The following is a 12362-nucleotide window of genomic DNA, read 5'->3' as shown; positions in this document are numbered from 1 at the left end:
CAAACAGCGGATTGGCCGCTAGGCTCGCCATGGCCCCGCCCCCCCCGCACGGATTGGCCACTCGCCTCGCCTAGGCTCCGCCCCCTCACATGGATTGGCCGCTCGCCTCGGCTCCGCCCCCCCGCACGGATTGGCCATGTCCATACGGTGACAAACAGCGGATTGGCCACTGGGCTCGCCATGGCCCCGCCCCCCGCACGGATTGGCCGCTCGCCTCCGCTCCGCCCCCCCGCACGGATTGGCCGCTTGCCCAGGCTCCGCCCCCCACACGGAATGGCCTCTCGCCCCGAGGAGAGCGCATCAAGGTCCTGCAGCGGCGAAACACACACGCACACACATAAGAACAGACACACACACACATCAGATCACACTCACTCTCACACACACCTCACACACACATCAGATCGCATCCACACACTCACAACATACCGTGATATCGCTTGCTTCTCGGCGGCGATCCTGTGCGTGCAGTGACCTTCCAGGACCTGCCGGAGGATCACATGGCCGGAAGCATGTGGTATCTCGGATGTTGTGATTGTGTGAGCGCGAATGTGCGATATCATCAGTGTGTGTGTGCGTTTATGCGATCGTATGTGTGTGAGTGTGTTCTGATGTGTGAGTGTGTGTGTGTGAGTGTATGCGATCGGATCTGTGAGTGTCGGCAGAGGAGCACTGCGTGCAGCACAGCTGCTGGGCCCGCCCACCGGTGGGCACAGGGACAAGTGGGGTGTGTGTGAGTGTATGCGATCAGATGTGTGCATGTATACTGTCTGATGTGTGACTGTGGAGCACGATGGGGGGTGCACAGCATGGGGGATGGAGCACGATGGGGAGTGCGCAGCATGGGGATGGAGCACGATGGGGAGTGCGCAGTATGGGGGATGGAGCACGATGGGGAGTGCGCAGCATGGGGGATGGAGCACGATGGGGAAGTGCGCAGCATAGGGTATGGAGCACGATGGGGGGTGCACAGCATGGGGGATGGAGCACGATGTGGAGTGCGCAGCATGGGGGATGGAGCACGATGGGGGATGCGCAGTATGGAGGATGGAGCATGATGGGGAGTGCGCAGCATGGGGGATGGAGCACGATGGGGAGTGCGCAGCATGGGGGATAGAGCACGATGGGGAGTGCGCAGCATGGGGGATAGAGCACGATGGGGAGTGCGCAGCATGGGGGATGGAGCACGATCGGGAATGCGCAGCATGGGGGATGGAGCACGATGGGGAGTGCGCAGCATGGGGGATGGAGCACAATGGGGAGTGCGCAGCATGGGGGATGGAGCACGATGGGGGGTGCGCAGCATGGGGGATGGAGCACGATGGGGGGTGCGCAGCATGGGGGATGGAGCACGTTTGGGAAGTGCGCAGCATGGGGGATAGAGCACGATGGGGAGTGCGCAGCATGGGGGATGGAGCACGATGGGGAGTGCGCAGCATGGGGGATGGAGCACAATGGGGAGTGCGCAGCATGGAGGATGGAGCATGTTTGGGAGTGCGCAGCATGGGGGATGGAGCACGATGGGGGGTGTGCGCAGCATGGGGGATGGAGCACGATGGGGGGTGCGCAGCATGGGGGATGGAGCACGTTTGGGAGTGCGCAGCATGGGGGATAGAGCACGATGGGGAGTGCGCAGCATGGGGGATGGAGCACGATGGGGAGTGCGCAGCATGGGGGATGGAGCACAATGGGGAGTGCGCAGCATGGAGGATGGAGCATGTTTGGGAGTGCGCAGCATGGGGGATGGAGCACGATGGGGAATGCGCAGCATGGGGGATGGAGCACGATGGGGGGTGCGCAGCATGGGGGATGGAGCACGATGGGGGGTGCGCAGCATGGGGGGATGGGAGCACGATGGGGGGTGCACACCTCCAAAACACACACACACACACACCGCCACACACGCACTGCACAACATACCACACACACACTGGGAACCACAAACACTGCCCTACACAAACACCCACACACACAGACAACGCCGCACACACACAACACCCAACACACAAACACCGCGGCACACACAAATATACGCACAACGCTACAGACACACAGCGCTCCACAAACAACGCAACACACGCAACACACATACAACACGACTCTCACCCCCCGCCACACCCAGACAACACCGAGAACATGTACAGCCCCTACACAAACACTTGGTAACTACACACAACAACATCTATATATATATACTAGAAGGTGGCCCGATTCTAAAGCATCGGGTATTCTAGAATTTATTGTGTAGTTAATGTATAATTTTTGTTATATATATTAGATGTTGTTGTGTGTAGTTGCCAAGTGTTTGTGTAGGGGCTGTACATGTTCTGGGTGTTGTCTGGGTGTGGCGGGAGGTGAGAGCGGTGTTGTATGTGTATTGCGTTGTTTGTGGAGCGTTGTGTGTGTGTTGCGCGGTTTGTGTGTGTGTGGTGTGTTTTGGGGGAGGTATGTTTTGTGCAATGTGTGTGTTGTGCGGTATGTGCGTATATTTATGTATGCCGCGGTGTTTGTGTGTTGGGTGTTGTGTGTGTGCGGCGTTGTCTGTGTGTGTGGGTGTCTGTGTAGGGCGGTGTTTGTGGTTCCCAGTGTGTGTGTGTGGTGTGTTGTGCAGTGCGCGTGTGTGTGTGTGTGTTGGGGGGAGGTGTGCACCTCCCATCGTGCTCCATCCCCCATGCTGCGCACCCCCCATCGTGCTCCATCCCCCATGCTGCGCACTCCCCATCGTGCTCCATCCCCTATGCTGCGCATTCCCCATCGTTCTCCATCTCCCATGCTGTGCACTCCCAAACGTGCTCCATCCGCCATGCTGCGCACCCCCCCATCGTGCTCCATCCGCCATGCTGCGCACTCCCAAACGTGCTCCATCCGCCATACTGCGCACTCCCCATCGTGCTGCATCCCCCATGCTGCGCACTCCTAAACGTGCTCCATCCGCCATGCTGCGCACTCCCAAACGTGCTCCATCCGCCATGCTGCGCACTCCCAAACGTGCTCCATCCGCCATGCTGCGCACTTCCAAACATGGTCCATCCGCCATGCTGCGCACTCCCAAACGTGCTCCATCCGCCATGCTGCGCACTCCCATATGTGCTCCATCCGCCATGCTGCGCACTCCCAAACGTGCTCCATCCGCCATGCTGCGCACTCCCAAACGTGGTCCATCCGCTATGCTGCGCACTCCCAAACGTGCTCCATCCGCCATGCTGCGCACTCCCAAACGTGCTCCATCCGCCATGCTGCGCACTCCCAAACGTGGTCCATCCGCCATGCTGCGCACTCCCAAACGTGCTCCATCCGCCATGCTGCGCACTCCCAAACGTGGTTCATCCGCCATGCTGCGCACTCCCAAATGTGCTCCATCCCCCATGCTGCGCACTCCCAAATGTGGTCCATCCGCCATGCTGCGCACTCCCAAATGTGCTCCATGCCCCATGCTGCGCACTCCCAAACGTGGTCCATCCCCCATGCTGCGCACTCCCCATCGTGCTCCATCCCCCATGCTGCGCACCCCCATCGTGCTCCATCCCCCATGCTGTGCACCCCCGATCGTGCTTTATCCCCCATGCTGCGCACCCCCCATCGTGCTCCATCCCCCATGCTGCGCACCCCCCATCGTGCTCCATCCCCCATGCTGCACCAGCATCAGCCTCTCTGCCCACAGCATCAGCCTCTCTCCTCCCAGCATCAGCCTCTCTCCTCCCAGCATCAGCCTCTCTCCTCCCAGCATCAGCCTCTCTCTTCCCAGCATCAGCCTTTTCTGTCCCCAGCATCAGCCTCTCTCCTTCCAGCCTACCCCAGCCTCAGCCTCCCCCAGCCTCTCTTCTCTCAGCCTCCCCCCTCCCAGCCTCCCCCTCCCAGCCTTCCCCAGGATCAGCCTAGCCTACCCCAGCCTCAGCCTCCCCCAGCATCAGCCTCTCTTCTCTCAGCCTCCCCCCTCCCAGCCTTCCCCAGGATCAGCCTCTCTCCTCCCAGCATCAGCCTTTTCTGTCCCCAGCATCAGCCTCTCTCCTTCCACCCTACCCCAGCCTCAGCCTCCCCCAGCCTCTCTTCTCTCAGCCTCCCCCCTTCCAGCCTCCCCCTCCCAGCCTTCCCCAGGATCAGCCTAGCCTACCGCAGCCTCAGCCTCCCCCAGCATCAGCCTCTCTTCTCCCAGCCTCCCCCTCCCCCTCCCAGCCTTCCCCAGGATCAGCCTCTCTCCTCTCAGCCTCCTCCAGCACGCCGTGCTCCTCTGCCGACACTCACAGATCCGATCGCATACACTCACACACACACACACCCGATCGCATACACTCACACACACCCGATCGCATACACACCCGATCGCATACACTCACACACACCCGATCGCATACACGCACACACACGATCGCATACACGCACACACACGATCGCATACACTCACGCACACACACATTGACGATATTGCACATACGCGCTCACAGTCACAACATCCGGAGATACCACATGCTTCTGGCCATGTGATCCTCCGGCAGGTCCTGGAAGCTCACAGCACAGTATCGGCGCCGAGAAGCAAGCGATATCCCAGGATATTGTGAGTGTGTGGATGCGATCTGATGTGTGTGTGATGTGTGTGTGAGAGAGAGTGTGATCTGATGTGTGTGTGTGTTGTTATGTGTGTGCGTGTGTGTATGTTCCGCCGCTGCAGGACCTTGATGCGCTGGTAACTATGCTACCATGGTTACCAGCGAATCCCGTCCCCCGCTCGCACGGGAGCCCACACCAGCATACGCCGGCCAGCCCCAGCAATGCGAGGGTATATGTCGGCTGGGTTTGCGGCGTACGCTGATGTGGGCTCCTGGGGGTACAGTACTCACCTGGGAGTCGTGGCTCCGTGACCGTGTCGGTTCAGGGAATGCGTGGGGGGGGCGGGGCCAGAGCTAGCGTGCATTGCGTGAGGGGGGCGGGGCGTGGCCGAGTTGCCAATGCCTGCAGGGTGCCGGAGCGAGAGGCCAATCTGTGGGGGGGCGGAGCCTGGGCGAGCGGCCGGCCAATCCGTGTGGGGGCGCAGCCTGGGCGAGCGGCCAATCCGTGCGGGGGGCGGTGCCATGGAGAGCCCAGCGGCCAATCAGCTTTGTGTCACCGTAAGGACACAATTTTGGAGCAAGACAGACAGACAGACAGACAGATAGACAGACAGACAGACAGACAGAATAAGGCAATTATATATATATATATATAGATAACAAAAATCATACATTAACTACACAATACGTAAATTCTAGAATACCCGATGCGTAGAATCGGGCCACCTTCTAGTTTATATATATTTATACATATATATATTTATATATATTTTATACATACACACATATATATATATATATATATATATATATATATATTTTCATATATACCGTATATATATATATATATAGTTGAGGTCAACTATTCTGTTACAACACCTTTCATCATTCTGGAAATTGTTGGTTTTTTTTAACTATTAAAAGAGGTGCCCACTATGTTTTTTATGTTAAAAAAAATCCCAAACATATAGGCTATGTGCCCACGCTGCGGAAAATGCGCGGATTTTGCCGCGGATTTCTCGCGGAAGTGCCTCGGATTTTTCAGAAATCTGCAGCACAGCTACTCCCCAGCCATTTCTATGGCATTTGGGAAATGCTGTGCCCACGCTGCGGATTTTTCCGCAGCGGAAATCATGCGGATTTCCGTGCGGAAAAATCTGCAGCATGTCAATTATTGTTGCGGATTTACCTGCGGGTTTTGCATATTCAATTGAATGTAAAAAAATCGCAAAATCCGCAACGAAATCCGCGTCAAATCCGCAACAAATCCGCACAAAATCAGCACCTATGAAAAGGTGCGGATTCCGGGGGAATGCTGCGGATTTAGCTGCAGAAAAATCTGCAGATACAGAGTCCCGTGGGCACATAGCCATACTCAGCAACCAAACCGCTAGTCTATGATGATAATGTAATGCCACTTTTGCAAACTTTTCAAAGCATAAATCATGGAAATTTATATATTTTCATATATACCGTATATATATATATATATATAGTTGAGGTCAACTATTCTGTTACAACACCTTTCATCATTCTGGAAATTGTTGGTTTTTTTTAACTATTAAAAGAGGTGCCCACTATGTTTTTTATGTTAAAAAAAATCCCAAACATATAGGCTATGTGCCCACGCTGCGGAAAATGCGCGGATTTTGCCGCGGATTTCTCGCGGAAGTGCCTCGGATTTTTCAGAAATCTGCAGCACAGCTACTCCCCAGCCATTTCTATGGCATTTGGGAAATGCTGTGCCCACGCTGCGGATTTTTCCGCAGCGGAAATCATGCGGATTTCCGTGCGGAAAAATCTGCAGCATGTCAATTATTGTTGCGGATTTACCTGCGGGTTTTGCATATTCAATTGAATGTAAAAAAATCGCAAAATCCGCAACGAAATCCGCGTCAAATCCGCAACAAATCCGCACAAAATCAGCACCTATGAAAAGGTGCGGATTCCGGGGGAATGCTGCGGATTTAGCTGCAGAAAAATCTGCAGATACAGAGTCCCGTGGGCACATAGCCATACTCAGCAACCAAACCGCTAGTCTATGATGATAATGTAATGCCACTTTTGCAAACTTTTCAAAGCATAAATCATGGAAATTTACCATTTATGTGTCAATCTTGGATATATATTCAATGTAGAATAAGTTTTAAAGCACCACTTTTTTTATTTTACCACTGACCCTACTTTCATACTCCACTCCAGTGATTCATGGAGCACACCAAAGGTCACTCTTCAATGTAAGTCTATGGGAGCCTTGTTCTGGCTCTCCTAGAGATGCATTGAGAGCTTGTGATGTACTATCTGCCTTCCAGCCAATCAGAAGTTACAGTCACAAGCTGGCGACGCAGGACTAGAGCAGCGTCGATAAATGGGCAAGACGCCGAAGGGTGAGTATATTAGTAGGAGCAGAGACCTTAGATGAAAAGCACCACGCTCGGAATGGAAAAAAGCTACTAGAATGGTGCTTTAAAATTGCAAGTACTGATGAACAAAACTATTTCAGAGTTAAGGGTACTTTACACACTGCGACATCGCTAGCGATCCCGTTAGCGATCCCGTTAGCGATGTGAAATTCTAGATCACAAGTGCGATCTTTTGGGATCGCATATAAGTCATTTTACGCATGTGCGCTCTCAAAAGATCGCACTTGCGATCTAGAATTTTACATCGCTAACGGGATCGCTAGCGATGTCGCAGCGTGTAAAGTACCCTTAACTCTTCAGTATCACATTCTTAGTCTGGAATCACACAATATAAAATATCCATCCCACTCTCATTAAGAAAAGTAAGGGGATTTCTTCTCACTTGTCATCCATATGCTCTCTGTATGCAATCCGGTTTTTATAGTCAGCAGCTATAATCATTTACAGGACCAATTAGAGTTTTCCATCTTACAGAAATGTCATATATCCGTAAAAATCGGATGTCATACTGATGGTGTGTATGGCATCCAAATTTTTTCTCACATTGTGCCAATTTTGGAGTTGAATCTCAGCATGCCGAATACAGCTGAGAAAACTGCAGATCTGTGATGCCTCATTGAATAACATTGGTCCAAATGCAGCACTTTTTATCAGATTGCACTTGTCTGATTATATACTGTGAGCGAGACCTTACACTATAATAATCTAATATATAAAGCTGAATGTGTGTATGTGTGTGTGTATGTCCGGGATTGGCATCCGCACCGTCGCAGCTACAGCCACAAAACTTTGCACACTCACACTTCTGGACCCCGAGAGCGTCATAGGCTATGTTTTCAGGGGAAGTTTTAACACCACTCTTTACAGTTATTCGCCAAAAACCTGCCTCCATTAAAGCGAATGGAGCTGGGAGCCACAGTGTAGCCAGAACTTCAGAAGAATGCGCAGCCACGCCCTTATATGGAATGTTTGCATGTCACAATGCAGCCAGGGAAAGAGACAGACATAGACAGGGAAAGAAACAGACATAGACAGGGTAAGAGACAGACACAAAGAGACAGACACAGACAGGGAAAGAGGCAGACACAGACAGGGTAAGAAACAGACATAGACAAGGTAAGAGACAGACACAAAGAGACAGACACAGACAAAGAGACAGACTGACAGGGAAAGAGACAGACAGGGAAAGAGAGGGAAAGAGAGAGACAGGGTAAAAGACAGACAAAGAGACAGACACGGGGAAAGAGACAGAGGGAAAGAGACAGACAGAGAAAGAGAGGGAAAGAGACAGAGAGGGAAAGTGACAGATAGACAGGGAAAGAGATAGATAGACAGACAGGGAAAGAGATTGAGACAGACAGGGAAAGAGACAGACAGACAAAAAGAGAGACAGAGATATATACAGACGGGGAGACAGACATAATTACATTTATATCTATTTGTTTTGTGTTTTTTGTGTGCAGAATACATTTTTGTTAATACATTCTATTTTGTTAACAGCAGTTATTAACCCGGGCGAAGCCGGGTAGTACAGCTAGTCTAATATATAAAGCTGAATGTGTGTGTGTATGTGTGTGTGTATGTATGTATGTATGTATGTGTGTGTGTATGTCCGGGATTGGCATCCGCACAGTCACAGCTACAGCCACAAAATTTTGCACACTCACACTTCTGGACCCTGAGAGCGTCATAGGCTATGTTTTGAGGGGAAATTTTAACCCCGCGCTTTACAGTTAATCACCAAAAAACCTGATTCCATTAAAGCGAATGGAGCTGGGAGCCACAGTGCAGCCAGAACTTCAGAAGAATGTAAAGCCACGCCCTTATATGGAATGTTGGCGTGTCACAATGCAGCCAGGGAAAGAGACAGACACAGACAGGGAAAGAGGCAGACACAGACAGGGTAAGAAACAGACATGGACAGGGTAAGAGACAGACACAAAGAGACAGACACAGACAAAGAGACAGACTGACAGGGAAAGAGACAGACAGGGAGAGAGACAGGTTAAGAGACAGACACAGACAGGTAAATAGACAAATATAGAGACAGACACAGGGAAACAGACAGACAGGGAAAGAGAGGGAAAGAGACAGGACAAGAGACAGACAAAGACAGGTAAAGAGACAGACAAAGACAGACACAGGGAAAGAGACAGAGGGAAAGAGGAAAAGAGACAGACAGGGAAAGAGATAGACAGGGAAAGTGACAGCGGGGGATAGACAGACAGGGAAAGAGATAGATAGACAGACAGGGAAAGAGATTGAGACAGACGGAGAAAGAGACAGAGACAGTCAGAGACAGAAAGGGAAAGAGACAGGCAGACAAAGAGATAGAGAGAGAGAGACAGAGAGAGATATACAGAGGGGGAGACAGACAGAGAATGGGAGAGAAACAGAGAGACAGTTACTATCCCGGGCGTTAATACATTCTATTTATACATTCTATCCCGGTAATGTTAATACATTCTATTTTGTTAACAACAGTTATTAACCCGGGCGAAGCCGGGTAGTACAGCTAGTAATTTATATTTAGCTGCAGTCTAAGATTTTTGCTTTCTCTACAGATCATGAAGGCAGAATAGGAATGGCCACTCTTAAATTGAGAGAGTATGAGCATTTTGATGGTAGAAAGTTATATGCTCATGTACGAGACTTCCTCCCAAACTATGCAAGGCCACGCTTCATTCGGATTCAGGTAAGATGTACAAGATATTGCTTCATCAATTTCTGGAGCCATTAATATGTTATGACTTCAGCTAGAGGGGGGGGGGACATCTGAGGGGGCCCCTATCAGGTAATTGTGATTACAGGTACGGTGGCGCAGACTAATCGTGGGTACAGGGGAACCTCAGCAGATGACCATGCTGTTACTGAAATCTCTACACAAAGACCAGCACTGACATTACCACCATATAGTGGTAGATACCAGTCCTGCAGAACATACAGTTAGGTCCAGAAATATTTGGACAGTGACACAAGTTTTGTTATTTTAGCTGTTTACAAAAACATGTTCAGAAATACAATTATATATATAATATGGGCTGAAAGTGCACACTCCCAGCTGCAATATGAGAGTTTTCACATCCAAATCGGAGAAAGGGTTTAGGAATCATAGCTCTGTAATGCATAGCCTCCTCTTTTTCAAGGGACCAAAAGTAATTGGACAAGGGACTCTAAGGGCTGCAATTAATTCTGAAGGCGTCTCCCTCGTTAACCTGTAATCAATGAAGTAGTTAAAAGGTCTGGGGTTGATTACAGGTGTGTGGTTTTGCATTTGGAAGCTGTTGCTGTGACCAGACAACATGCGGTCTAAGGAACTCTCAATTGAGGTGAAGCAGAACATCCTGAGGCTGAAAAAAAAGAAAAAATCCATCAGAGAGATAGCAGACATGCTTGGAGTAGCAAAATCAACAGTCGGGTACATTCTGAGAAAAAAGGAATTGACTGGTGAGCTTGGGAACTCAAAAAGGCCTGGGCGTCCACAGATGACAACAGTGGTGGATGATCGCCGCATACTTTCTTTGGTGAAGAAGAACCCGTTCACAACATCAACTGAAGTCCAGAACACTCTCAGTGAAGTAGGTGTATCTGTCTCTAAGTCAACAGTAAAGAGAAGACTCCATGAAAGTAAATGCAAAGGGTTCACATCTAGATGCAAACCATTCATCAATTCCAAAAATAGACAGGCCAGAGTTAAATTTGCTGAAAAACACCTCATGAAGCCAGCTCAGTTCTGGAAAAGTATTCTATGGACAGATGAGACAAAGATCAACCTGTACCAGAATGACGGGAAGAAAAAAGTTTGGAGAAGAAAGGGAATGGCACATGATCCAAGGCACACCATATCCTCTGTAAAACATGGTGGAGGCAACGTGATGGCATGGGCATGCATGGCTTTCAATGGCACTGGGTCACTTGTGTTTATTGATGACATAACAGCAGACAAGAGTAGCCGGATGAATTCTGAAGTGTACCGGGATATACTTTCAGCCCAGATTCAGCCAAATGCCGCAAAGTTGATCGGACGGCGCTTCATAGTACAGATGGATAATGACCCAAAGCATACAGCCAAAGCTACCCAGGAGTTCATGAGTGCAAAAAAGTGGAACATTCTGCAATGGCCAAGTCAATCACCAGATCTTAACCCAATTGAGCATGCATTTCACTTGCTCAAATCCAGACTTAAGACGGAAAGACCCACAAACAAGCAAGACCTGAAGGCTGCGGCTGTAAAGGCCTGGCAAAGCATTAAGAAGGAGGAAACCCAGCGTTTGGTGATGTCCATGGGTTCCAGACTTAAGGCAGTGATTGCCTCCAAAGGATTCGCAACAAAATATTGAAAATAAAAATATTTTGTTTGGGTTTGGTTTATTTGTCCAATTACTTTTGACCTCCTAAAATGTGGAGTGTTTGTAAAGAAATGTGTACAATTCCTACAATTTCTATCAGATATTTTTGTTCAAACCTTCAAATTAAACGTTACAATCTGCACTTGAATTCTGTTGTAGAGGTTTCATTTCAAATCCAATGTGGTGGCATGCAGAGCCCAACTCGCGAAAATTGTGTCACTGTCCAAATATTTCTGGACCTAACTGTACAAGTGGTTACATACAGTTATAGATGGTGACTTACAGCTGATGTTCTTTCTGAGTCGTTCACTTTTCCTGTCTCTTGTATTTGGCCAAGACCGACACAACGTCTTCCAGCCACAACTCGTCTGCAGAGATTAGAACAAAGACACATTTGACTTCTCACATTTTCGTCCTATCTAACCCCAACCTGCACAAGCTCCTCATATTGCCGATACCCCAATGCTGAGCCACTGCTGCCCCATGTGGCCCTATTATTGCACTTGCTGTGTCACAAAAATAGTGCTCCTCTTAGTTCCCCATATAAAAATGTCCACCACTGTCCATTGTCTACTTATAAAGTTAAATGCCTCCTGTCTGACCTCTAGATGGTAAAATGCCCCCTAGAAAATATTAATGCCCTGTGTAAGTGTGACGCCCTGGCAAAACCAGGTAATCACAAATAGGCCCCCGCATAACACCTTCCCTCACTAGGAAACAGAGAGAATTGTAGAAAAGGGTTTCTGTACCGCGCCAAAGATCACAAGTCTGGATGTCAGATTAATGTGGCTTTATTGTATCATAGGTCTACGCGTTTCAGGAGCTCTGCCCCCTTCCTCAGGACCATAGAAATGTTGATGTTGTCTTTTCTATGGTCCTGAGGAAGGGGGCAGAGCTCCTGAAATGCGTAGACCTATGATACAATAAAGCCACATTAATCTGACATCCAGACTTGTGATCTTTGGCGCGGTACAGAAACCCTTTTCTACAATTCTCTCTATTATCAGCCACTGGGTTGCCGCTGCCTTGATCCATTTCTACATGCG

At 49.9% G+C, this 12362-nt stretch overlaps 1 protein-coding gene across 1 annotated transcript in view; it reads left to right on the top strand.

The window, feature by feature from the left end:
• The window catches only part of SLC27A2 (solute carrier family 27 member 2), a 131591-nt gene that overhangs the window by 110557 nt on the left and 8672 nt on the right, over positions 1-12362 (top strand). Inside the window, exon 9 of the mRNA XM_075345835.1 lies at positions 9532-9662. Coding sequence (XP_075201950.1) covers positions 9532-9662 — 131 coding nt within the window. The remainder of the gene's footprint in view (positions 1-9531; positions 9663-12362) is intronic.

This window comes from Anomaloglossus baeobatrachus, chromosome 4 (assembly GCF_048569485.1).
Source record: "Anomaloglossus baeobatrachus isolate aAnoBae1 chromosome 4, aAnoBae1.hap1, whole genome shotgun sequence".
In the NCBI taxonomy this organism is placed as follows: domain Eukaryota; kingdom Metazoa; phylum Chordata; class Amphibia; order Anura; family Aromobatidae; genus Anomaloglossus; species Anomaloglossus baeobatrachus.
This window is presented reverse-complemented; position numbering and strand designations above follow the sequence as displayed.